We start from the raw sequence: 26,580 nt of genomic DNA on the forward strand, positions 1-26,580 counted from the left end.
ACCTTGTTCCTAAAGCATTCATTAAGCTCTGGAGTTCAGTTCTTCAAAAGTTTCACAATCCGTCTTTTCCAGTTGCTTCTTTCAGGAATCATTGAAAGTCATCTAGTGCTGATGTATTAACCAGATGAAAGTTATTCTGAGACAAATGTTATTCAGGCCAGATTATTTTAATGTCAAATAGGTTACTAGTAGCTTTTCAGAAGTGTAAACAAGGAAAACACACAGAGCAAGTTTAAGCAACCCTTTATCAAATAAACAATGTGAGTTTTGGCCCATTTTTCTGCTGAAACAATAGAAGTCCAAGTGACATATAGGAGAAAGCACCAGAGACCACAGCAGCATTTGAATCTCATATCCAGACTGTTTCACTTCCTTCTCACAATGACCATTCTGCCTGCCTTTATCCTAGTGAGCAAAGCCAAAATAAAACTTCAAAATCCATTATTAAAACACAAGATTATTTATAGATGCCCAATGCCTTATGACATGGTTATATGAGATTTGATCTAGTTCTGCATGACTAGGAAAATTAAGCATGTGGCATCTTCCTCAACCTACTTCTCTCATAGCTGGAGCACTTTGCCGCAACTCAGCATGTGTGCTTTCTCTTTGGTGTAGAAGCAGAAAGATAGATGGCACCTGAAAAGCAAAAGAAGTGAGGGTCTAAACCTGTGGAGGCAGTTTAATCACCGGCAAACAGTTAATCATTCAACATAATAACACAGGGCCTTAAAAAGTCTGCTCTGACACTCTCATTTGTCCTGTGATAGAGCGCCCGCTGCATGGGAATTCAATATCCCGAATGCGCTCAAACTTAGCTGTGCATAGAACATGCCTATTGTCTGTAAGCTGGAAGTCACAGTGCAGGCCACTTCGCTGACAGACATGACCAGTCTGTCTCCCACAGGAAGGTTCTCAACCCGGGTTAGCACCTAAGACACACTTGGACAAGAATGCCTGGGACCAGGGCCTGGGAATTTTTCTCAAAGCTACTCAGTGATTCTGTCACAGAGCTGCATCGAGAATCACAAGGATGCTGTGCTAACCTTGCAACATCACGGCTGCCGCACTGTTTTGAAATTCGGTCCAGGCGCTGGGAGTATACCGCCTTCCAGAAAATGAAGGCAACCTCTTTTGTGGAGGATACATAACAGTTTTCCCTGTGGGTGATCAGCCCCCAGGGAAGCTTTCTGGTGGGTTGTAAATCTCCCTCTTCATAGAAACAAGCCAATCTCCTGGCTGTTCTGCTCCTGTTTAGTCTGGGACAAAATCTCTTGTTTCAGGCAAAGTAGGTGTTATTAGCATCATTTTATAAGTAAAGAAATGGAAAACGTGAGAGGTAGAATGACTTGCATACTTTCATACTACAAACTAAAAAGTGGCTGCTTCAAAACAAGGACTAAGATTTTCTACTTCCAAGCTCTTTTCTGATTTTAAAGTGTATTTTCTATTAGGTTAGGTTCACATGTGAATCAAATCTCAGGGTTAGGAAAGCAGGATGTCCTCTTTTAAAAAAATAAAAATCAGTTTATTTTAGAAAAGAGGTTCTCAAAGTTTGGTTTCTGAATGAGTAGCTTGAGAATCACTTAGGGATTTGTTAGAAATGCAAATTTTCAGCCCTTGCTCAGAAAATCAGAACCTCTGGTTGTGGGCCAGCCCTCCAGGCAATTCTGAACTTTTAAGAACCACTGTTCTAGACAAAAGCCAAGCTATAAATCCTTTCCCCAAAATCTTGTTGAAATAGAACCTCATAAAAATATTTTTTTAAATACTCAAAGGTAAAGTCAGAAAGAAATAATAGTTTTGGGGAAGTAAACCAGCTTGATTGCCAGAGGTGGAGTATTCTTGGCTGGAAGACAATCATTGGACAATTGTGGGAAATCACCACCAAATGTTTTTCTCTCTTGAGAAGAGAAGACATTTAAGTAAAAGTTAAGAGCAGCAGGCAGAAACATACATTTTAGTAAATATATTTCATTTTCTAAATAAAATATATTGAGTAAAGAAAAAATTCTCTCAAGGAAGGTTGTTGTTGCTTTCAGTGGCTCAGTCGTGTCCGACTCTTTGCAACCCCATGGACCGCAGCACGCCAGGCTTCCCTGTCCTTCACTATCTCCTGGAGTTTGCCCAAACTCATGTCCATTGATTCAGTGATGCCATTCAACCATCCTGTACTCTCTCGCCCCCTTCTCCTCTTGTCCTCAATCTTTCCCAGCATCAGGGTAATTTTCAGTGAGTCTCCTCTTCACATCAGGTGGCAAAAATATTGGAGTTTCAGCTTCAACATCAGTCCTTCCAGTGAATATTCAGGGTTGATTTCCTTTAGAATTGAGTGGTTTTATCTCTCTGTTGTCCAAGGGACTCTTAAGAACCCTCTCCAGGTACTAGAATTTAATTAGGCCCTCAAACTAACAGAACAAATGAAAACAAGACCCTTAGGAGAGAGATTGATAAGTTTATCAAATCTGTTTTCTTTTCCACTTGATTATACAGCCCAGCCTTCCTGGTAGTAGAATGTGGTCCCAGGATTGTCTTCTGACTGTAAGTAGGAGGTATGTCTGCTAACAAACTGTCATAATGCTCTCTCTTCTCCCTTCTTTCACTGGCCAACTAGAAGCAGAGGGTTCAGCAGAGGCATCTATGGCTTTAAGGGGTGGTGGGTCCACAAGCCAGAAGGACCCAGAGTTCATAAATCATCCTAGGGAATGCCAACTACTATACGCCAACACAAAAACACTATAAAAATGAGACAAATTCCACTGGGCTACGCCAGTGAAGTTTAAGGGTTATTACAGATAATACCTACCATATGTAATCTAAGTCTTTGCCGGAGTGATTAACACAAATGCACATTTAGCCAAAGCAGCAATGTTTCACACCAGGTTCTAAAGCCTGTACCTCAAATGGATGTAGAGCAGGAGCTACGGAATCCCCCGTAGATCAAAGAGTGCTCCAGGAACTGTCAGCCAAACACACCTGCAACCGTGTTTCCTCTGTTATTCCTCTCAGATAACTCAGGGCCTGCTATTCCTCTTCACCAGACAGCCCCTTCTGGAATTTGCCATCATATCCACACAATGTTCAGAAGACAGAGAGGTGATCTATTTAGTCTGTATTTTAAGTCTAACACTAATAACTGACCAGAAGGATCATTCATGATGGATACATTTTCAGAAGTCTCCACTCCTCTCCTCAATCCCACATATTGTTATGACTTCCCCATTTTCCCTTAAAGGAGCTTCCCTTGTGGTTCAGTTGGTAAAGAATCCACCTGCAATGCGGGAGAGCTAGGTTTGATCCCAGGTTGGGAAGACCCCCTGGAGAAGGGAAAGGCTACCCACTCCAGTATTCTGGCCTGGAGAATTCCATGGACTATATAGTCCATGGGGTCACAAAGAGTCAGACATGACTGAGCGGCTTTCACCTTCACTTCTCACTGTTATTTTCACAGTCAAACATGACTGAGAGGCTTTCACTTTCACTTTTATTTTCCCTTAATGCCCTATATATTGAAGATTTCATATCTTTTGTTCAATATTCATTCATAGATTTAAAAAATATTTATTTAGTGGGAGATATAGACAAGGTATTTTTTAGTCTGTACTCAGCTTCTGACATGGATGAGTCTTCCCTTGGCTTCCATGATACAACTGTCTCAGTTTATGCCTCTTGTCTGGAACTTCCTCCTCTATCTGCTTTGCATGATCATTCTTCTCTATCCAGTAATTAAATGATATTAAATGATGGAACTTCCTCAAGTCTCTGTCTTAGCCTTTCTGTCTCCGATTTCTATATTCAGGCCATTATATCTACATCGACAGCTTCTATTTTCGCCTATTTAGATATGTCTCTCAGGGACTTTCCTGGAGGTCCAGGGGTTAAGACTGTGGCCCCAGTGTAGGGGGCTTGGATTCAATCCCTGGTCAGAGAACTAGATCCCACATGCCACAACTAAGACCAGGCACATCCAAATAATAAATATTACACATGACCCTCAAATTTGTGGCTACTTCTCTGGTACAGATTTTCTTTGGTGTTCCAGACTCACATGACCAATTACCTACTAAATGTATCTACTTGGATGTCTCAAAGGCATTTTAAAGAACATAATGCACAATTGAATTCATTGTTTCCAGCCTCATACCCCACCTCTGTGGTCTTCTTCCTGGGACCATTATCAGTGAATGACACAAGCTCCCATTCTGATAAGCATATAAGAAGCTTAAGAATCATCCTGGACACCTTCCTCTCTCATGCCTCTGATAGCTACTCCAAAACCACATCTTACTGACTTGACTTACAGAATAGCTCCTGAATCTTTCTGCACTGCATCTCTTCTACAGTATCCCAACCCAAATGGCCCACATCTCTTGCTTGGATGATGGCATTGCTTTTCCTATGTAAACCACCACTAAGTCGTCTATTCTTTACGAGGCACAGTGATTTGTTTTCAAGTTGCAGATCTGATCACACCATTCCACTACTATTTAAAACTCATCAGACGCTCTCCATCAATCCTAGGCTAAAGATGCAAATGCTCAACATTGCCCACAAGAGCCTGCCTTGGCCTGGATCCCACCTGCCTGTCCAGCCTCATCTCAGAACTATCTTTTCACCTTCACTCTGCAAGCCAACCACACTGGCTTTTTTCTTGAATCAGCATGTTCCCTCCAACCACAAAACCTGGAACACAGAAGTTCCTTGGTTTCAAACAATCTCCCTACTTGTCTCAACTTCTTTCACCTCTTCTTTTAGATTTTATCTCTCCTCATTGCCCTTACTTGGGGATCTTGGGATGACCTCCATTTTACGGTTAATTACCCCATTTCTAAGTCCTCCTAGAATGGCTCCATCTCCACACTAATGATAGTTGTAAATCTGCATTAAACTGTAGGATCCTTTGATTAATGTCTATTGTTAAACAACAAGCAGCCCCACCTATCAGCAACCATGTCCACTTTTGTTCCATCATTGTATCCTAAGGCTCTCATTTAACGAATATTTATGTGCCAGGAAATATTCTAGGTGCTTAAGTGATAACAAGAAAGGGAAGTTTCCATCTGCTGTGGTAAATACAGTGTAGTAATAGGAAACAGAAAGTATATTTTTGAAATAAGAAAAAGAACAGATAATAATAAATGCTATGTAGAGAATTAAAATAGGACCATATGACAGAATGTGACCAGATGTTTATTTTAGATTGAAAGATCTTTTGGAGGGGAAGGGGGTTCCCATTCATTATTTTTTGCTGGAGTTTGTTTTACAATGTTGTGCTAGCTTCTGCTGAACAACAAAGTGAATCAGCTATAAATATACATATATCCCCTCCCTCTTGAACTTCCCTCCCACCCACCCTCCACCATCTCACCCCTCTAGGTCATCGCAGAGCACCGGGTTGAGCTCCCTATGCTATGCAGCTTCCCACTAGGAATCTATTTTGCACAGAGTAGTGTGTATATGTCAGAGCTACTCTCTCAATTCATCCCAGCCTCGCCTTCTCCTGCTGTGTCCCCATGCCCAGAAAGAAGAGGTTTTTGGAGTGGTGACATGAAAACCTTAGTTAAGATTTTGCATGACAAGATGAAACTAGTCACGTGAAGATTGTGAGGAGAACCTTCCAGGAAGAGAGAATACCTACAGCAAAGGCTTGCAGGGTGGGAGCTAACACCTGGCAGAGGGTCAGGTGTTCATTAGGAATGTTCTATAAATATGCGTTGATTGCTCTCAGACAAGCGGGGCCCAATGAGGGGCCGCTCACCCAGGCTTCTTTCTCTCCTTGAGGCTGAGAGAGACGGAGAGGACAAAGGAGAAAGGTGCAGGTGACATGAATGGTATCTGTTGTGGTTGCTGGGGATTGGTAGATCCTCAGTGCTGCTCTCCAGGGAAGTGAGGTGTGACCATTGATTTTTGTAATTTCTTTTGTGAGACAGGGATGACCGGTCATGCTGACAAGAGTGATTCAGTAACTTGCACACAGTAAGATTCTGGACAGTCTGAAGGAAAAGCTGCATCTGCTGTAACTACTACTGTTTTGCTCAAATTATAGCTGACTCTAAGACCTGGCTTTGAACTTGGCACAATATGGTTAAAACTATTTTCTGGATTTAGAGGTTCTCCTTTCAAAGTTAAGCTACGTGTGTAAACAAATTCGTAATATCTAGAGGATGCTTTGAACATAAAATACATTTTTTAAGTCTAAGATCATCTCAGGTCTTCTTCCCCACCCTTGGATACTCCCTCAAACTGCCTATCCTTGGTTATTTTTCTTCTCCTCTAACGCTGGAGTAACAATAAAACTTTACACATTGACTGATGAATAAGACATGTTCTTCCCCAGGTAGAAAAGGGAATCAAAGCAAAGTACGTTACTTAAACCATCAGCCTTTTCCAAAAGCAAATGTTTCTCCCCAGGATGGTCTGAAATATTTAAGGTTTCTAGAAAATATGGTCTGGAAATTCCTTTTAAAGTTGTTCTTCAACTACATAAACAAATTGTTCTATTAAATAACAGCTTTAAACTATCAGTTTTCATTTTTTTTTTCTAAATAACTGTGTGTGTATGTGTGTGTGTGTGTGTGTGTGTTATATAGAAAGGGACTTTGGAAAATTTCTGAATAAAACTGCTTAAATTAAAGAGGTAGTGTGCTTTTCTTTTTGAAAGATAACTTTTGATGTCAGAACTTGAAAATGTTTCAGTTACTCCATAACATTATCACGAACGAACTAATAATCAAACTTATGTCAACCAAATCAATTTATTTAATGACAGTCCCTTTGGGAAAGTTACTTATGCTTCCTGCTCCTCAGCATCCTATTCTGTAAGGTGGTGATAATATTACCTCCCTCACATTTAGACAATGCCAATGGCACCTATTCCACTGCTTACAAGTGGAAGGTGTGAAGGTAAAGATAACAATTTCTATTAGTGTGATGTCTTCCTATAAGGAAAATAAGACTTTATAACTTGAAGGTAGGCAGTAGGAAACACCTATGGATGAAACACACCATCTGCAGGGTACTGACATCACCAGTCAGTTGGTTTTCTGTGAATATGACCTAAGAGGTTTTTTTCCATTCTAGTTGATCATCAGAATCACCTGAAGAGTGTTTTCAGAAGTACGAATTCCCAAGGGAATCTTATCGTCAGCCAGTTTGGGGAAAAGTGAGTTGGAGAATATATTATAATGACTAATACTCTAGAGTTTTTTCACACATTATCTCTTATAAAGCTCATGACAACTCTTACTGTATTGAAAAGAGAACAGAACTTGGAGTCAAAGGACTGGACTTTAGTTCCCACCTTGTCACTTTTTAGAGCACAGAGAACTTAACTTCTGTGATCCTCACTTTCTTCACCTATAAAATAGGAATTAAATGTAGTTATATCTGCCCTACATGCCTACTAGGTCTTTTTTTTAAACATCAAAGCAAAGCAATAAATGAGAAATGGTGTCATTGTTGAGATGGGTTATGTGTCCTGGGTGTCTTTATTAAACTGTAAAGCTAAATAAAAATGAAAGTTTGGGCATCTGAAGGAAGATATGTAAGTGTCTATATATGTATACGCAAAGATGTGTGTGTATGACAATATTAGCGATAATATTAGACAATATTAGCTGGACCAAAAACACTTTAGATGGTATTAATGGCACTCATTCCTTTTTTTTTTTTTTTTTTTGCTTCAAGATTTCCAATTGGTTGAAAGAATTCAGATTGAGTATTAAAAGAAATATCTCAGTTTTAAATCTGAACTCTGGAAGGAAATTCATCTTCTAGAATGAAAGACAATATCTATATAGTAAATTAAAGTATTGGGGCAAGCTCCTGTCATTCTTTAACTTTATATGTTGTCTTGTGAACTATTCTATGAGTGCTTGTAATAAGAAACCATAATGAGATCCTCACCCCTCCTCTATAAAATAACTTTAATTTTGGTTGGTTTTACTTTAATAGTTTTCATTCTTCTAAATCACCACCTAAATTAGATTTTAAAGTAAATGAGAGCACTTAGAAAAGAATAAAATTAAAAAGTCATGTGGTTTTTAATGCATATGCCACAGAAACGGATTTTTTTTCCTACAGATACAGAATCAGCTTTCACTTATGAGCCTAGATTATGGGTTATAAGACAATTGCAATGGTTATGTGAAATGAGCATATAACTATAATGCCAGTTTTAAGAAGAAAGTGTGTTACTCTTTATCTGGAGAATAAACAGAGACCACTTACAGTACAAGCGTAAAATATCCTATTATTTTCTTAACTCTGGACATTAAAAATTAGAGAACAGGTAGAAAGAGCAAGGACATAAAAAGGACACACTCTCTGAGACCAAAAGTAATTCACATAAAATGAATAAGAGTCATTGGCACCCAGAAACCATCCCAGAAGCAATTAGGAGACAGTCCATTGAAAAGGTAGTCACTGTAAAATTGGATGTTGACATTGTAAGGATGTTTGGAAGGTATATCAGTGAGGTAGAAAATGGAAATAGTTGAGTTTGAGGCCAAAGCAGGGGCTACAGAGGAGAATTGAAAGATAATATTTTAGCCGTGTGCTTCAGTCACATCCAATGAAAGACTTTTTTTAAAAAAAATCCAAATTATGAGAAAGACAAAAAAAGGGATTTTTGTCAAGCTAATATACATCAGTCAAAATTATTCCTACAGATCCATTCCCTTTGTTGTAAACCTGAATTTCTCAAGCTCTATTTTCTTATGCCATTTGGTTCCTAAGTGAACCCAGTCACAGAGAAACCTCAACTATAATAGGCAAAAAAAAATAACTCATGTTGTAAATCAATATGAACTTTCTGAATCCAGAGAGGTCTCTCGAGAGTATGGTTAACATCAATAAAACTCACAGAGATGGATGAAACAGAGGATGCAGAAGAGTAATATAGAGCTAACTATGAAAAAATATGATAATCAAGAAGCACCAGCTATCTGCCTAAAACACACATGCAGTCACATGCACAAATACATGCAAAGAGCACCTTCAAATCTGAGAAGTCTCTGGGAGTAGATCTCAAAATTAGGATTGCTAGATTTAACAAATAATAATACAGGATTCTCAGCTAAATCTGGATTTCAAATAAACAACAAAAATGATTAGTGTAAATATGTAATATTTATATATAAATAAGCCTCATGCAATATTTGGGACATACTTATATTAAATTATCATTTGTTGCCTATCTGAAATTCAAATTTAACTGGGCCTGTTGTATTTTATCTGGCAACCCCTCACAGAAGTCTGCGTACTCAAGTTTTGAAAATATACCAAAAATTATAATGCTGTCACTTTAGACAGTCACCTGGCTCTAACAGTCATTACCCTATCACAGACTTCATCACTGATATCATATAATGGTCCTCTGATAGGAAATGAATATCCAGATGACCCTGAATATGAATGTCTAATTTTTAAGATTATTATTAAATGTAAACACAAAATTTTTAAATTCTCATTCTGAGAATCAGAGACCATGGCCTCACACCCCCCCAAGGGAATCCTTGTACCATGGTGTATCATCAGGGTTCTGCAAAGAAACAGAGCCCTTGGGAGAGAGTGTTTGTGGAGGTCAGCAAGTTCAAAATCTGCAGGGTAAGCCAGCTGGCTGGAGACCCAAGGAACAATTGCAGTTCAAGTTCAAAGGCTGTCAGCTAGCAGAATTCCCTCTTCTAGGGAGGCCAATCTTTTTCTAACAAAGCCTTCAACTGACTGAATGAGACCTACCCACATTTTGGAAGGCAATCTACCTTACTCAAAGTCTAATGATTTAAATGCTATTCTCATTTAAAAAGACATCATCACAGAAACATCTAGAAAAAAATGTTTTACCAAATATCTCAGTACAGTGACCTAGCCAAGTTAACACATAAACCTAACCATCACACTCACTTTGCTCTACATAATACTATAGTGCACTACATACCATATCATATTTCCCACCAGAATCACAGTGACCCTCATCACCTGGTTTCTCTCCTGATGCCCTAATCTATACATTGATTCTCAATCTTTAGTGTGTCTAAGTATCAGCTGAGAAGCTTGTCAATAATGAGATACCTGAGCTTCCCTCATGGTCCAGTTGTTGAGAGTCCTCTTGGCAGAGCAGAGGATGCCAGTTCGATTCCTGGTCCGGGAGGATCCCACATGATTCAAAGCGACAAAGCCTGTGCGTCACAACTACTGAGCCTGTGCTCTGGAGCCCATGCTCTGCAAGGAGAGAAGCCGCTGCAATGAGAAGCCCAAGCACCACAACAAAGACTAGCCTCCACTCACCACAACTAGAGAGAGCCCGTGCAGCAATGAAGACCCCGCCACCAGCATAGCCATAAATAAATAAACAAATGTGTGCTCAGTTATTCAGTCATGTCCAACTCTTTGCAACCCCATAGACTATAGCCCACCAGGCTCCTCTGTCCATGGGACTTTACAAGCAAGAATACTAGAATGAGGTGCCATTTCCTACTCCAGGGGATCTTCCCTACCCAGGGATCGAATCCAGTTCTCCTGCCTGCATCTCTTGCATTGCAGGTACATTCTTCACCACTGAGCCACTGGGAAGGTCCAAATAAATAACATTAAACACACACACACACACACTTGACATCTTTAAAAAAATGAGATATCTGAGACACCACTTCCAAGATTCCCATATATTAAGTCTGGAGTGAGATCCAGAAGTCAGAATTTTTAATAAGCACCTCTTTGAAAATATCACTATATTGAGTACAACTCAACACAATGTAGGAATTTCATTAGAGCAAGGTATGTGGCAGAGTCTTACACATGACAGTTGAGTCAATGAGGTTCCATGTTCTTCAAATTTATATCTGCAGAATCTATAGTTCTTTATTCAACTGAGCATTCCACATGTAAAAAATATTCAGCAAGAACACCAGTGAGAATCCCTACTCCATCCTCTCTACTAGCTCAATCTCTTTCTAGCCTAGCTTAAAGCATGTCTGGACTAAAAGTGTCCAGTAGGTTTGTCCCAGGAGAGAGGGACTCAAATTATTCTTGAGTTGAAGTCCTACACAAAGATCCTGAGTGGTAGGAGTCATTGACCAAAACAACAAACTCAGGTAAGACCCGTAATTTTTTGACAAGCAACATCAAGTTTCTGAATTCAGGCTTATTTCTTTATGGTTCCTCTATCCTTTAACAAGACTTCATCTGCCTCATGTTTATGATGGTAATGCATCTCAGAACCGAGAAGATAATGAGTTTTCACACGAGAATTCTGATGGTGACAATAGTGACATGTATTAGAGACTGTAACAGGTCTGAGATTTTAACCTACTTGCAGACGAACAAGTTTCATGGATGTTGGTGAAGACTTGAGTAACCTGGTTCAGAGACAGAGGACCTCATGGCACATGGGGCAGCAGGCATGAGTATTATTAGCATATTTACATTCGTTCCACTTGGCCCTAAGTCCCACAAAAGTGATATGGATGGGCCCGGATGAATGTGCAGATATACAGAGAGCTGTCTTTTTTTTTCTGATTGCACTGGGTCTTCATTGCTACCCAGGCTTTCTCCAGTTGGAGAGATCGAGGGCTACTCTCTCGTTGAGGTGTGGTGGCTTCTCCTGAGAGCTCAACTACAGCTGCACAGGCTTGCAGCCTGTCAGCTCAGTATTTGTGGCACACAGGCTTAGTTGCTCTGTGGCATGCGGAATTGTCTCAGACCAGGGATCAAACCCATGTTCCATGCATTAGTAGGCAGATTCTTATTCACTGTATCACCAGGGAAGTCTGAGAGTTGCATTTTAAAAGAAGAACCCTAAACTTAGGGCTCCAAAGCCTTTTCTAATGGGCAGTAAGTATATTTTTCCTTTGCTCCAGAGAGAGACACCATCTCTGTGTTCCAATGCAGGATACGTGATAGACACAGGTTCAATCCCTGGGTCAGGAAGATCCCCTGGAGGAAGGCACAGCAACCCACTCCAGTATTCTTGCCTGGAAAATCCCATGGATAGAGGAGCCTGGTGGGCTACAGTCCATGGAGCCGCAAAGAACTGGACATGACTGAGCATGCACGTACGCACGCACATGCCACCTTAATTACATCCATAAAGGCCCCATCTCCAAATGCAGTCACACTGGAGGTTGGGGCTTCAGCATATAACTTTGTGGGAGAGGACACATTCAGTCCATGATACCAACCTATCTCTTTCTACCAAGAGTCAACTCAGTAGGATTCATATAAACATACTAATATAAAAGAATTGGCTGTGTTCTTCAACATGAGACCAATTCTAACACTTTGTCATTCCTGCTTCTAGCAATGTGGGAACTCAGAGAAGTAGAGTGGCCTAGAGTTCATGTAGCTTGTCATCTCCGGTCACTTAGTGGTGACTCCCTGGAGCACTATGCTGAGAGCTCAACTACAGGGTCGTGATCTGTGGTCACACCTGCCAGGACTATGGCCACATATTTGCATATACCTACCATGGACATAAAGGACTCTTAACAAAGACATGAATACTTATGCCATTACCCTAGTCTGTTCATCCAATGTAATTCTTTTATTATTGTTTTCATCAGCAAAAATAATGGGGATAAGTTAGGTAAGTTACTTCTTCCCTTGCAAAAATACACAACCACTGAATATATGATAGGCACTAAATATATGATAGGCTTTTATTAGGTGATGTAGAAAGATGTTTGTGATGGATTTATTATGTGAAAAAGTAAATTTCTAACTACATAAAATATGATCACATTTTTAAAATATGAAATATTGAGAAAGTATTTACAAATGTAAACAACACAAATCAAAGTTACCTTCCTTCCTCGTCTCTTTATTTTTCCTGTCTTCTAATCCTTCCTGGGAGGAGTTTTGACTTTTGTTATGCCATTATTGTTGTTGTTAAAGTCATTTTTTTATTCCATTTTATTTTGTTTGTGTCTTTTTAAGATAGGAAAAAAAGAGACAGAATCTGTTAACCTAGTAAGGTACTGGATTTATGCTATACAAGGCATCAATATAACCAAAGTGGGGTGTTTTTTTTTTTGCCCTGTAAATGTTAACTCTGTATAAAGTTCCTTCTAAAATAGATCAGGATGAAAGGTGCTTGACCACCTCTCCAGGAGGAGCAGTCAATCAAACCAATAAACTAGGAGAGAGAGAAAGAAGATAAAAAATTCTAAGATACAAGAAGAAAGCCAAAGACATGGGAGCAGCCTAAGTGTGGATCAAAAGATGAATGGATAAAAATGTGCACGTGCATAAAGGGATAAAGATGTACACAGTGGGATACTACTCAGCCATAAAAAAGAAGGAAATTTTACTATTTGCAGCAATAAAGCTGAAACTGGAGGGCATCTTGCTAAGTGAAATAAGTCAGACAGAGAAAGACAATTACTATATGATATCACTTACATGTAGAATCTGAAAAATACAACATACTAATGAATATTACAAAAAAAAGAAGCAAACTCACAGACACAGAGGACAAACTAATGGTTAACAGTGGGGAGAAGTAAAAGAAGAGGGAAAATATAGGGGTAAGGGATGAACCCCTGGAGTAGGAAATGGCAACCCACTTCAATAATCTTGCCTGGAAAATTCCATGGACAGAAGGGTCTGGCAGGCTACAATCCATGGGGTCTCAAGAGTTGGACACAACTGAGTGACTTTCACATTCAGAGGATGAACAGATACAAGTATCAAATACAAAATAAACTACAATGATTTATTATACACCACAAGGGATAAAACCAATATTTTATATTAACTATAAATAGGGTATAGCTTTTAAAATTGTAAATGACTATATTATAGACCTGTAACATATAATACTGTACAGAATCTATACTGTAATAAAATTTAAAAAATGGAATTTTAAAGAACAGGAAAAAAGGAGGCAAGGAGGCCAGAGAAAGTCCATCGGAGGCAAACCTGGATGGACTGACACATAATCCCAAAAAGAAGCAGAGGATCTTCCTGTTGCCCCTCCAAACTCTGGATGTGTCCTGAACATCTAGCAGTGATGGTTTCTTAACATACCTCAAACTTAATAAACTTCAAGACACACTGACATAACTAAAGGGTCTGTGTGTGTGTTTTAAAATGTCTGAAAAAAATGTCAGAGGGAATATATACCACACTGTTAACAGTAGTTATCCAAGAGTGGTGAGATTATGCATAGCTTTTATTATTTTCATTTGTCTCTATTTTCTAACCTTTCTGTACAACAAGGATAGAGAGTTTTGAGTAAAGATTTTTAAAATTACAGCTATGATTTTAAGAGAAAGAGAGAAAGCCTGCAAGGGAGATTCAGACAAAGAAGAAACTCTGATATACTCTGCATGTTCCTTTCTGCACAGCAAGCAATAAAACATGTTATATACTTCTAGAAACTACAAAGCTAGAAGGGATTGGTGATAGAGTCCCTCACCTTCATTGTGCAGGTGAAGGAACTTGGGCCTAGAGGTGTCTAGCAATGCACCCAGTAAAAAGTCACAGCAGCAGAGTGGGGAAATAGTTTAGATTTATTCACTCTTAACCCAGTACTTTTATTAGGTACCTGGAGAAGCAGTATCATTACAGTTTAAAGTTCTGCAGTGTCTCTAATTAGGTCCAAAGATAAAAAATAAAAATGTGAGGGTTTTTTGGCCAACAGCAAAAGAATGGAATCAGCAAAGCTTGAAGGTATTACTCCAATCAATTTGGAGACACCTTCCAGTCAGTAGCCAGTCTCCCAGGATGTGTTGAGTGGATATGCATCTATAACATGCCCCTCTTTTAGTTGAGTGCTAATCTCTACACTGTATTCTCATCCTTTATAATACTCTATCCTAAGGGAAACCTGTCCTGGGATTGCATGACCAGTAACCTTCTTATCCCATCTCAACAGAGTGAAAAAGGTACGGTGGAAATCAACACAACGTTGTAAAGCAATTATCCTAAAATTGGAAGAAGAAAAAAAGGTGAAAGAACATTATTATTAAAATCCATAGTTTTTCTCAGTGTCATATTTTTAAAATGTACCTAACTGACACAGAGATGACATTTTTATCTCTTTTATATTTACGAATAGAGCTTTAAAGAAATTTTTACACTCATGCATGCATCCAACCTGCCTCAGGTAAAATGAATGTGACAGTGTATACAAAGTTCTTAGAGTTCCCTAGACACGGACATCAGAAGCAAACAGCAGTCGCCTTGCCCTCATGAAAAGTTATCTACTGAGCCTGGCAAGACGCTGAACCATAAAGTAACTTTCCTGTATTTCTCAATGAGATCTAACCCTATTTGTATTTCTCAAATAGGTACAGAAATCGAAACCAGGAACCAGTAGTTTGGGGGAGAATCAAATGCCAAAATTGTTCAGCAGTGTGGGTAAAAAATGAGGTGAGAGGTACAAAGAGGAAGCTCTCCGAAAGCAGAGAGTATAATTAAGTCAACCTTCAAATTTAACTTCTTTCGTTCCCACGTAGATTTGAAATCTACTGTCTTTCCCATAGGCCTGCAGATGGTGCCTCTAGGGTGGCTGTCACTGATCTCTGAAGAGTGAGACTGGAACTGAAACCCACAAGCCTCGCACCTGTGGGGTCAGCTTCATTCATAGTCTTGACCCTTGCTGATTTCCAAGATCTCCCCCACTAAATGTCATGCCCACAAGAAACACTTGGAATGTCACCTCCTCTTTAGTAGTCCAGTTTTAAGTCTTGGTCAAAGTTGATTTAGGGCAGATATTTTAAGTCAGAATTCTATTTAGTGAAACCTGAGATGGATGCTTCCTGAAAGACACATCTCATCCAGGAAAGGAGAGTTTAACTATTACCTTACAACTTGGGCTTCAAGTAACATCTTTTGTTGTTTTAAATGACTTAAATTGCCACAAAATCATTGTTCTACCCTTCCTCAGACAGCTTCCATCACCTTGATTTTCCCATTTTTACCTGGATTCCATAGAATGCTTGCAGCGGACACATGGGTAAGGGCAGGTAGAGGTCTTATCCCACATAAATTGCCATTTTCCACCATAGGAGCTGTCCCCATGTACAGTAGAAATCTGGAGAATCCTGTGAATAGTGAAAATATTAGATCCCATCAGTGGTGGGTAGAGGAAAGCTGTGAAGTAGAGGTAGAAATACCAGGAATAACTAAAAAGAAAAAGGACACTGAGGTTTGTCCCCAATACTTATCCTCATTTTACAGAATAAAAAAAACCTAGGCACACAGAGGTTAACCTGGCCAAATGATAAAACTAAATTATAAAGATTCCTATAAATACTTTTTCAATATGTGAATCACATTGTAAATCTTTTGAAACATTAATATTACTAAGTAATTATCATTCAAACGATTTAGGAACATATGCTTTAAGAAATAAGGAATTACAAAGGATCATAAGAGACTACTACCAGCAGCTCTATGCCAATAAAATGGACAACTTGGATGAAATGGACAAATTCTTAGAAAAGTATAACTTTCCAAAACTGAACCAGGAAGAAATAGAAGATCTTAACAGACCCATCACAAGCAAGGAAATCAAAACTGTAATCAAAAATCTTCCAGCAAACAAAAGCCCAGGACCAGATGTCTTCACAGCTGAATTCTACCAAAAATTTAGAGAAGAGCTAACACCTTACTCAAACTCTTCCAGAAAATTGCAGAGGAAGGTAAACTTCCAAACTCATTCTATGAGGCCACCATCACCCTAATTCCAAAACCAGACAAAGATGCCACAAAAAAAGAAAACTACAGGCCAATATCACTGATGAACATAGATGCAAAAATCCTTAACAAAATTCTAGCAAACAGAATCCAACAACATATTAAAAAAATCATACACCACGACCAAGTGGGCTTTATCCCAGGAATGCAAGGATTCTTTAATATCCACAAATCAATCAATGTAATACACCACATTAACAAATTGAAAGATAAAAACCATATGATTATCTCAATAGATGCAGAGAAAGCCTTTGACAAAATTCAACACCCATTCATGATTAAAACTCTCCAGAAAGCAGGAATAGAAGGAACATACCTCAACATAATAAAAGCTATATACGACAAACCCACAGCAAGCATCACCCTCAATGGTGAAAAATTGAAAGCATTTCCCCTGAAATCAGGAACAAGACAAGGATGCCCACTCTCACCACTACTATTCAACATAGTGTTGGAAGTTTTGGCCACAGCAATCAGAGCAGAAAAAGAAGTAAAAGGAATCCAGATAGGAAAAGAAGAAGTGAAACTCTCGCTGTTTGCAGATGACATGATCCTCTACATAGAAAACCCTAAAGACTCTTCCAGAAAATTACTAGAGCTAATCAACGAATATAGTAAAGTTGCAGGATATAAAATTAACACACAAAAATCCCTCGCATTCCTATATACTAACAATGAAAAAACAGAAAGAGAAATTAAGGAAACAATACCATTCACCATTGCAACAAAAAGAATAAAATACTTAGGAGTATATCTACCTAAAGAAACAAAAGATCTATACATAGAAAACTATAAAACACTGATGAAAGAAATCAAAGAGGACACAAACAGATGGAGAAACATACCATGCTCATGGATTGGAAGAATCAATATTGTCAAAATGGCTATTCTACCCAAAGCAATCTATAGATTCAATGCAATCCCTATCAAGCTACCAACGGTATTTTTCACAGATCTAGAACAAATAATTTCACAATTTGTATGGAAATACAAAAAACCTCGAATAGCCAAAGTAATCTTGAGAAAGAAGAATGGAACTGGAGGAATCAACCTGCCTGACTTCAGACTATACTACAAAGCCACAGTCATCAAGGCAGTATGGTACTGGCACAAAGACAGAAATATAGATCAATGGAACAGAATAGAAAGCCCAGAGATAAATCCACGAACTTATGGACACCTTATCTTTGACAAAGGAGGCAAGGATATACAATGGAAAAAAGACAACCTGTTTAACAAGTGGTGCTGGGAAAGTGGGTCAACCACTTGTAAAAGAATGAAACTAGAACACTTTCTAACACCATACACAAAAATAAACTCAAAATGGATTAAAGATCTAAATGTAAGACCAGAAACTATAAAACTCCTAGAGGAGAACATAGGCAAAACACTCTCCGACATAAACCACAGCAAGATCCTCTATGACCCACCTCCCAGAATATTGGAAATAAAAGCAAACATAAACAAATGGGACCTAATGAAACTTAAAAGCTTTTGCACAACAAAGGAAACTATAAGTAGAGGTGAAAAGACAGCCCTCAAATTGGGAGAAAATAATAGCAAATGAAGAAACAGACAAAGGATTAATCTCAAAAATATACAAGCAACTCTTGAAGCTCAATTCCAGAAAAATAAATGACCCAATCAAAAAATGGGCCAAAGAACTAAACAGACATTTCTCCAAAGAAGACATACAGATGGCTAACAAACACATGAAAAGATGCTCAACATTACTCATTATCAGAGAAATGCAAGTCAAAAACACAATGAGGTACACGCCAGTCAGGATGGCTGCTATCCAAAAGTCTACAAGCAATAAATGCTGGAGAGGGTGTGGAGAAAAGGGAGCCCTCTTACACTGTTGGTGGGAATGCAAACTAGTACAGCCGCTATGGAGAACAGTGTGGAGATTTCTTAAAAAACTGGAAATAGAACTGCCATATGACCCAGCAATCCCACTCCTGGGCATACACACTGAGGAAACCAGATCTGAAAGAGACACGTGCACCCCAATGTTCATCACAGCACTGTTTATAATAGCCAGGACATGGAAGCAACCTAGATGCCCATCAGCAGACGAATGGATAAGGAAGCTGTGGTACATATACACCATGGAATATTACTCAGCCGTTAAAAAGAATTCTTTTGAACCAGTTCTAATGAGATGGATGAAACTGGAGCCCATTATACAGAGTGAAGTAAGCCAGAAAGATAAAGATCATTACAGCATACTAACGCATATATATGGAATTTAGAAAGATGGTAATGATAACCCTATATGCAAAACAGAAAAAGAGACACAGAAGTACAGAACAGACTTTTGAACTCTGTGGGAGAAGGTGAGGGTGGGATGTTGCGAAAGAACAGCATGTATATTATCCATGGTGAAACAGATCACCAGCCCAGGTGGGATGCATGAGACAAGTGCTCGAGCCTGGTGCACTGGGAAGACCCAGAGGAATCGGGTGGAGAGGGAGGTGGGAGGGGGGATCAGGATGGGGAATACGTGTAAATCTATTGCTGATTCATGTCAATGTATGACAAAACCCACTGAAAAAATTTAAAAAATAATAAATTAAAAAAAAAAGAAATAAGGAATTGATCTTTTTGAAGAAGGTTTTGGGCTGGCAGTGAATCCAGGTGACAATTTTATACTATTTGAGAACAGCAGCTCTTTGCACAGTAGAAATAGTCTTTACTCACAAGATAAACTTGCTTCCAGGGCAAAAAAGAATGTTTTATTTCAACTCCAAATACTTCGGAGTACCTACTGCAAACTTATCCCCCTGCTGAGCTGGTATGCCACAGAAATATGTCCATACTCTCTTTTTTCAAAATTCTATAAGTCTAATAAGGGTGGAGAGAGAACCAGCTCTAACGTATTTATGTGCTCAGTCGCTCAGTCGTGTCTGACTCTTTGCGACCCCATGGAATGTAGCCCACCATGCTCCTCTGTCCGTGGAATTCTGCAGGCAAGAATACTGGAGCGGGTAGCTATTGCCTTCCCCAGAGAATCTTCTAGACCCAGGGATTGAACCCGCGTCTCCTGTATTGCAGGCGGATTCTTTACTGTCTGAGACACCAGGGGCTTCCCTGATGGCTAATTCTAACATAACACAGAGTAAAGAAGTGGCCAAACAGAGCGACAAATGAGGAGCATGTGAGACCCAGAGGAAGTAACAAGATGACCAAAGAAATTTTAGAACTGTTTGTCCAACATTCACTTTTCAGCCACAACCACAGACTTAAACACCCGTCTCCTCCTCCACCCACCAAAACAAGAGTCAGCTATCATTACAGGATTGAGTCCAAGAGAAATTTGGCCCCTAGATGGTGCTAACAAGGTGAAAATAATTAGAGGACATTCTTGAAGGTTTCCTGGAGGAAGGATGGACAATCAAAGGACAAAGTAAAGCAAGGTAGGGTTTGGTGGTGTCTGGCAGAAGAGAGAATGGTTCAGGCCTGTTGGATACCAATAGGAAATGTCAATTTAAAAGAAGGAGAGGGGAAAACAAACAAAAAGCAGCCTGGCCAAAACCTGGTTTAAGCCATTTGATCCAGAGATAAATGCAGATAGACTAAAACCATCAGAACGAGCAAAATGAAAAACCTAAACAGCACAATGGGGCTTCCCAGGTGGCGCTAGTAGTAAAAAACCTGCCTGCCAGTGTAGGAGACATAAGAGACATGGGTTCGATCCCTGGGTCAGGAAGATCCCCAGGAGAAGGGCATGGCAACCCCCTCCAGTATTCCTGCCTGGAGAATCCCCATGGACTGAGGAACCTGGCGGGCTAGAGTTCATGGGGCCACAAATAGTTGGACATGATTTAGCACACAAACAGCATGATGCTCTCATCAGCAGCAGTTTTCTGAGAGCTTACTATTTGTAGACTGTTATGCTTCTTGCTAAGACTGCAAGGCAGACAGAATTCATCCTTTGCACTAAAAGAACATACAATGTAGTTAGGGACACAGGAAATGCCAAATGAGAGTTATATGATAAGTAAGTGCTTTGGGACACAGAGGACAAAGTAATCAGAGACCCAGAGGCCAAGAGGCAAGCAAGAAAGGGTCTACGGCAAAGGAGGATGAGACAGCTGGGACTCGAGAGAGAAGCAGGGATATGGGACACTTTATAGTAAAAGTTTAAAAAGAGCAATTTGAGATTGTATCAAGCTGCTGTAAAGATACTCAAGTGAAGCATAATATTCTGTGGTACAGAACACGTCCACCCACAAACTGAAACCATTTGAGCCCCAGTGACTTCTGGTGTGAAGCTGGCAATCATGTCCTCAACTAGTTAGAGGGTTGTTGTTCGGTCAGTAAGCCCTGTCTGACTCTTTGTGACCCCATGGACTGCAGCACGCCAGGCTTCCCTGTCCTCCACTATCTCCCAGAGTTTGCTCAAGTTCATGTGCATTGAGTCAGTGATGCTATCCAACCACCTTATCCTCTGCAGCCCTCTTCACTGACGGTATGAACACTCTAAAAATAAAAAATCAGTTCCCTTATGCTAACCATATTTACTCTAACATGGCCAAGAGGCAAGCCATGCTTTAGAGGCTGAGGAATGATGCCTCTAATACAACTGGCACAATTAATTAGCAGCAACTTCTGTGGAGATGTTTATCTATAAACCGTGCATTTCTGTGTTTAATTATTCAGATGTTTACATTTACATATATGATAACTTTCAGAGAGTAGTTTATACCTCACATGGCATGGGGGTGGTCTTATACTTTAAAAATGTGAAATGAATCTCTTTTGTTTAGAAAGTGCAGTGGAAAAATGATTATGCTTGTTTGGAAAGTGCTTTATTTATGCAAATATGCATCATACTTATGCAGTAAATAATCAATTTACTTCCTAATGCAACCCAGATTCAATCATCTCCCAAATATCTCTTCTTTTTGAAGAACCAAATGTATTTCATGCTTTACATTCAAAACACAAATAAAATATCTACAAAAAATTCAAACCACTGTTTATTATTATTATTATTATTTTAGTACCGCTGTGCTTGGCAGGAAAAATGTTATAGAAATATGGGCAGAGGCCATGTGCAATATTATCTGACCAGAGAGAACAATTGACATGGGAGATTTCTGGGACTGGATATAGGAAATGCAAATTTAAACCTAGAAATTTGGCCTTTCCATGTTTTAATCAACTAGCAATGTTTAGCAAGCTTTTCCTGTAAAGGGTCAGAAAGTGAATATTTTTGGTTTTGTGGGTCATATGATCTCTGTTGAAACTAAATTCTTCTGTGATAGTGCAAAAGCAACTATAGACCATGTAATTGAAGGGGTGGCTGAGTTCTAAGAAACTTCATTTAGGAAAATGTGACTGGGCTAGATTTGGCCATAGTATGACCCATGGACTAGGTATTGACATGAATCAGTGATAACAAGCAAGGTTAAACAGTTCTCCTTTACAAGGGCTTGGTATCTGGAGACAATTATACACATGGATGGAACTCTTTGCCTAAGCAAAGAAGATCCCTAGGGACTTCACATCAACGTATCAGAAGAGCTGAAGAAACCAGTACAAGAGATTTACTATAAAGGATTAAAGGTTCTTCTGTCACAAGGTTTAATCACGGATTAGAAGGAGTCTGAATTTTCACTTCAGGGTTTTATCTATTAAAATGCATTTCTTCCTACTTCCACATATCCCGTCCCTCTTGAGATCATCCCATATTTTTTCCTACAAAGGTGCTTTTAGCCTAAAGAAATCTTTAGTGTTGCTATGGCAAAGCTTAATTTCAGTTCCAGACTGGGTTCAAAGCCAATACAGGGGCAAGGTTGACATGCTGAATAACTTCCTTTGTTCTTTGTGTACAATTTAGTTCCACAATTTCCTACTCTAAAGCATATGAAGTGTTTCCATTCCAATTATCTCCACAGGAAGGAGGACTTCCCCCTTCCCTTATTTTATAGTTCCGAGGGGACTGCATATCCCCTGTGAAGATAAAAGATTTTTTAGAGTGGGTCGAGGGTAGAGGGGGAACAACTACTTACAATTAAAGAGTTCTTGATAAATAATTCTTCCCAATATTTTCAGTTGCTGCATTTATTATCCTTTACTCAAAAGAAATCACATGAAGAGTTTGGGAGAATAATGCTAAGATTCTCATTTTAATTTTAATCTAAATCCCTGGAGTCATCGTCCTAAAAACAGTCTAAACTTTCTGAAGGGGCTACTCATCTTGCTCCCCACCACGCCCTCTGCTTCCTATTGTTTCTCTGTCATTTCCCATACATTCTGTTGAGCAAATCAATCCTTCATCAGGAAGGCAGCCTCATTCATAGTGTCCGGGAAAGGATCTTTATCGCACACTCAGACAATGGCAACCTTCCCAATCACCTCTCCATTTCTGCCTTCTTGTCCCTTCTTAGAGCTTCAGTTCCATAATCTAGTATTGAACAGGCAGCAGAGTGAAAGGATATGGAGGAGCGCTGTGAGAGAGATGCCCTTAAGAGTCTGAGATACTTGCCAATGAGTGAGAGAAGTGAAATCTCCTACGTTCTAGCGCATTAGAATGATGTCAGGGAAAGCTCAAACTCGCAAGACTGAATCAGGAAAGATTTGAGATTGCACCTATATCACAAAGCAGTGTTGAAAGGTTAACAGATGCCCAAGCGGTCAATTTAGTTTAAAACACAGCTGTGATGACAGACATTCAATACAGAAGTCAATAGACCTGGGCTGATTGAAGTGACTAGCACATAAGGACTGAATCTTAATGAAATCCTTTTCTGCCCCCACAGAATTTTATATAGAGAGAGACAATATTTATATATACATCCACAAATATTTTATATATACAGGCAAATGTAGTTAAGCATGTATACATGTAAATAAAATGATTACACTGTGTTTTAAAAACCAGACAATATTTTTAAATGGTCTAAAATATTCTCCCAAATTATTAACAGTATCTAGGGGCTTCTCCAGTGGCTCAGACAGTAAAGAATCCACCTGCCAATGCAGGAGACACAGGAGGCATAGGTTTGATCTCCGGGTTGGGAAGATCCCCTGGAGACAGAACAGTATCTAGGAGTGATTTTTATCATGATGTATTTCTATATTTTCAAATGTTCTTTAATAAGTGTAACTTTTATAATTAAAAAATAAATAGTGGTAAAAAGCTATCTTCTTCATTCCCTTTCTTAAAAAAAATAAAATGGGCTCTCAAAAATGCCTCCTAAGTTACCTCTGAGAAAAGACTATCAACAGTAAAAGAATTACAAACAAGCACCTGTGCTTCCATGGGAGTGGGATGCCCCAAATCCTTAATCCTGGACCCATCTTATGCCTTAGAGGAAGAGAGAAAAGGTGGAATAGAGGATATAAAATAAGGTAAAAGTCCTAAAATAGAGGAGGGATTAATAAGCAGGCAGGAGGACTTCCTTAGTGGTCGCGTGATTAAGACTTTGTCTTTCTAATGAAGGTGGTGTGGGTTAGATCCCTGGTCAGGGAACTAAGATCCTACAAGCCTCCTGGCCAACAAATCAAAAAGTATGTAAAGCAGAAGCAAAATTACAACAAATTCAATAAAGACTTTAAAAATAATCACATTTTAAAGAAAAAGTCTTTAAAAAGGGGCATGGTAGGTGAAGAGTGGTTTCAGGAAAGCAGGTGGGACTCACAGACCCTGTGAAGGGCCAGGTGGTGGTGGCAGTTTAGTTGCTCAGCCGTGTCCAGCTCTTGTGACCCCATGGACTGTCGCTCGCCAGGCTCCTCTGTCCATGGGATTCTCCAGGCAAGAATACTGAAGTGGGTTGCCATTTCCTTCTCCAGAGAAGGGCCAGACGAGACAAAGCTCTGCCCGAGTGACAGGAAGGGAGGATGAGTCTTTCCTTTTGTCTTCAAATTTTATATTTATTCATGAACAGTGTAATAAACTTTTATCAGTATAATTCTCCCCACCCAGTTGTCCTTGTCTTATATCTCACTTCACATATATTTTTAACATACATACATATATTTTATGTTTAACATACAAACATACATGTATTTTTAACCCCAAATTTATTTTGGCATTAAACAGTATAAATCTTTGAAAGAAATTTGTGTATGTGTATAAATAAAAGCAGAAACAAAGAAAACTCTCAGTATAAAGTTCTATATCCAGCCAAATATCCTTCAAAAACCAAGGTGAAATAAAGACATTTGCAGAAAGGCCAGCCAAGTAAATTTGTCACCATCAGTGCAGAGACACATGAAATAATAAAGTGAGTTGCTTAGACAGAAGGAGAATGATGTCAGAAAAACTCCAGACCTATAGAAAGGAATATAGAGCTCCCAGAGCAGATATGAATAAATACATAAACATAAAAAGTAGGATGTGTCTTTTCCGAAAACTTTTTGTTTTATATTGGAGTATAGCTGAGAAGGGGGTGGCAGAGGATGAGATGATTAGATAACATCACCAACTCAATGGACACGAATTTGAGCAAACTCCAGGAGAGGGTGGAGGACAGAGGAGCCTAGTATGCTACAGTCGGTGGAGTCTCAAAGAGTCAGACGTGACTTAGTGACTGAACCAGCAACAACAATAGCCATTTAACAGTGCTGTGATAGTTTCAGGTGAATAGCAAAGGGATGGAGCCATGCATATGTTAATCAAGGGAGGATGTGTCTGGAGGCTGCACATCACGCTCCTAATTCCACTCTTCTTCCCTGCCCTCCAGCCCAGGGCTCCTCCCTCTCATCCAGTGCCTCAGATTCTCTGCTGACTCACCACCTTAAAGACCTGGTGAACTTTGCAGAAGGACTTTTATCTTCTGTGGGTTAACCCTATCCAGTGGTATTTGCACATTGACAAGAGGAAAACCCCTTCTGTGACTAAAACCAAAAGAATGAAGAACGTTGTGAGAAAAGTCACAAGTTAAAAAAGATGAAAGGGGCACTTCCCTGGTATTCCAGTGGTTAAGACTTCACCTTCCAATGCAGGGTGTATGGGTTCAATCCCTAGTCAGGGAGCTATGATCCCACTTGCCTCCCAGTCAAAAACACTAAAACATAAAACAGAAGCAACATTGCAACAAATTCAATGAAGGCTTTTTTAAAAGAGAAGAATGAAGAATTTGGGGAAGGAAGTATTTCTTCTTCTAGGACTATGTTCCCCCCTCCTACCCACACACCTCCACTAAAGTGGTGTAGTTCATGCACCTGACCCTACCTCATCCTAGCAAACTAGGATAACTCCTTAAATTCAATTGCCTCAGTTTAATCATCCATAGAATGGGCATAGTAGGAGCATATTCCTCACATATTTGACTATGGGGATTAAATGAACTAATCCATGCAAAGTACTTAGAGTCTACCACATAGCACACAGACAATAAATGTTAGCAATAATTATTGTCACAACGTACACACAATACACAGTTTCTGCATTCCAAGGGAAATGAGAATCTTTGAGAATGGGACCCATGTCTGGGTTATCTTTGAGTCTAGTTGACATTAGGGGTTCCACGAATTTTGACTAATTTCATATACTAGTGAAGTCCAGTATCACATATAAGAGAACTAAAATGTACATCCAAACACATCTCCCTAGACTTTTGAATGAATAAAAATAATATTTTTACCAGGTAGTAACATTATTACATTTAGTGAAGTCTTATATTGTCCAATGTTCCTATTTAATCCTCATGGCTAGTGGTACTTTTATTAACTCCATTTTATACACCCCCTAAAAAAATGAAGCTCAGAAAGGAAAATTATCATGAGTTCATACAGACATAGGGTGCAAACTCAGGCCCATTTGGCTCATAACTGTGTTATGCAAACTTTTCTCTAAAGAGCTGGACCCAGATTTATACACAGAAAACTAGAGGGAGAAATTGTGTTCATATACAAATTCCTTAC

General features: G+C 39.2%; 1 protein-coding gene across 1 annotated transcript in view; it reads right to left on the minus strand.

Moving 5' to 3' along the window:
• Window positions 1-231: 231 nt before the first annotated feature.
• The window catches only part of LOC122676751, a 97,784-nt gene continuing 71,435 nt past the window's right edge, over window positions 232-26,580 (minus strand). The window contains exons 8-9 of the mRNA XM_043876334.1: window positions 15,924-16,046; window positions 232-639 (exon numbers count right to left, since the gene is read on the minus strand). Coding sequence (XP_043732269.1) covers window positions 564-639; window positions 15,924-16,046 — 199 coding nt within the window. The 3' untranslated portion in view covers window positions 232-563. The remainder of the gene's footprint in view (window positions 640-15,923; window positions 16,047-26,580) is intronic.

The sequence above is a fragment of the Cervus elaphus genome, chromosome 20, assembly GCF_910594005.1.
Source record: "Cervus elaphus chromosome 20, mCerEla1.1, whole genome shotgun sequence".
In the NCBI taxonomy this organism is placed as follows: Eukaryota; Metazoa; Chordata; class Mammalia; order Artiodactyla; family Cervidae; genus Cervus; species Cervus elaphus.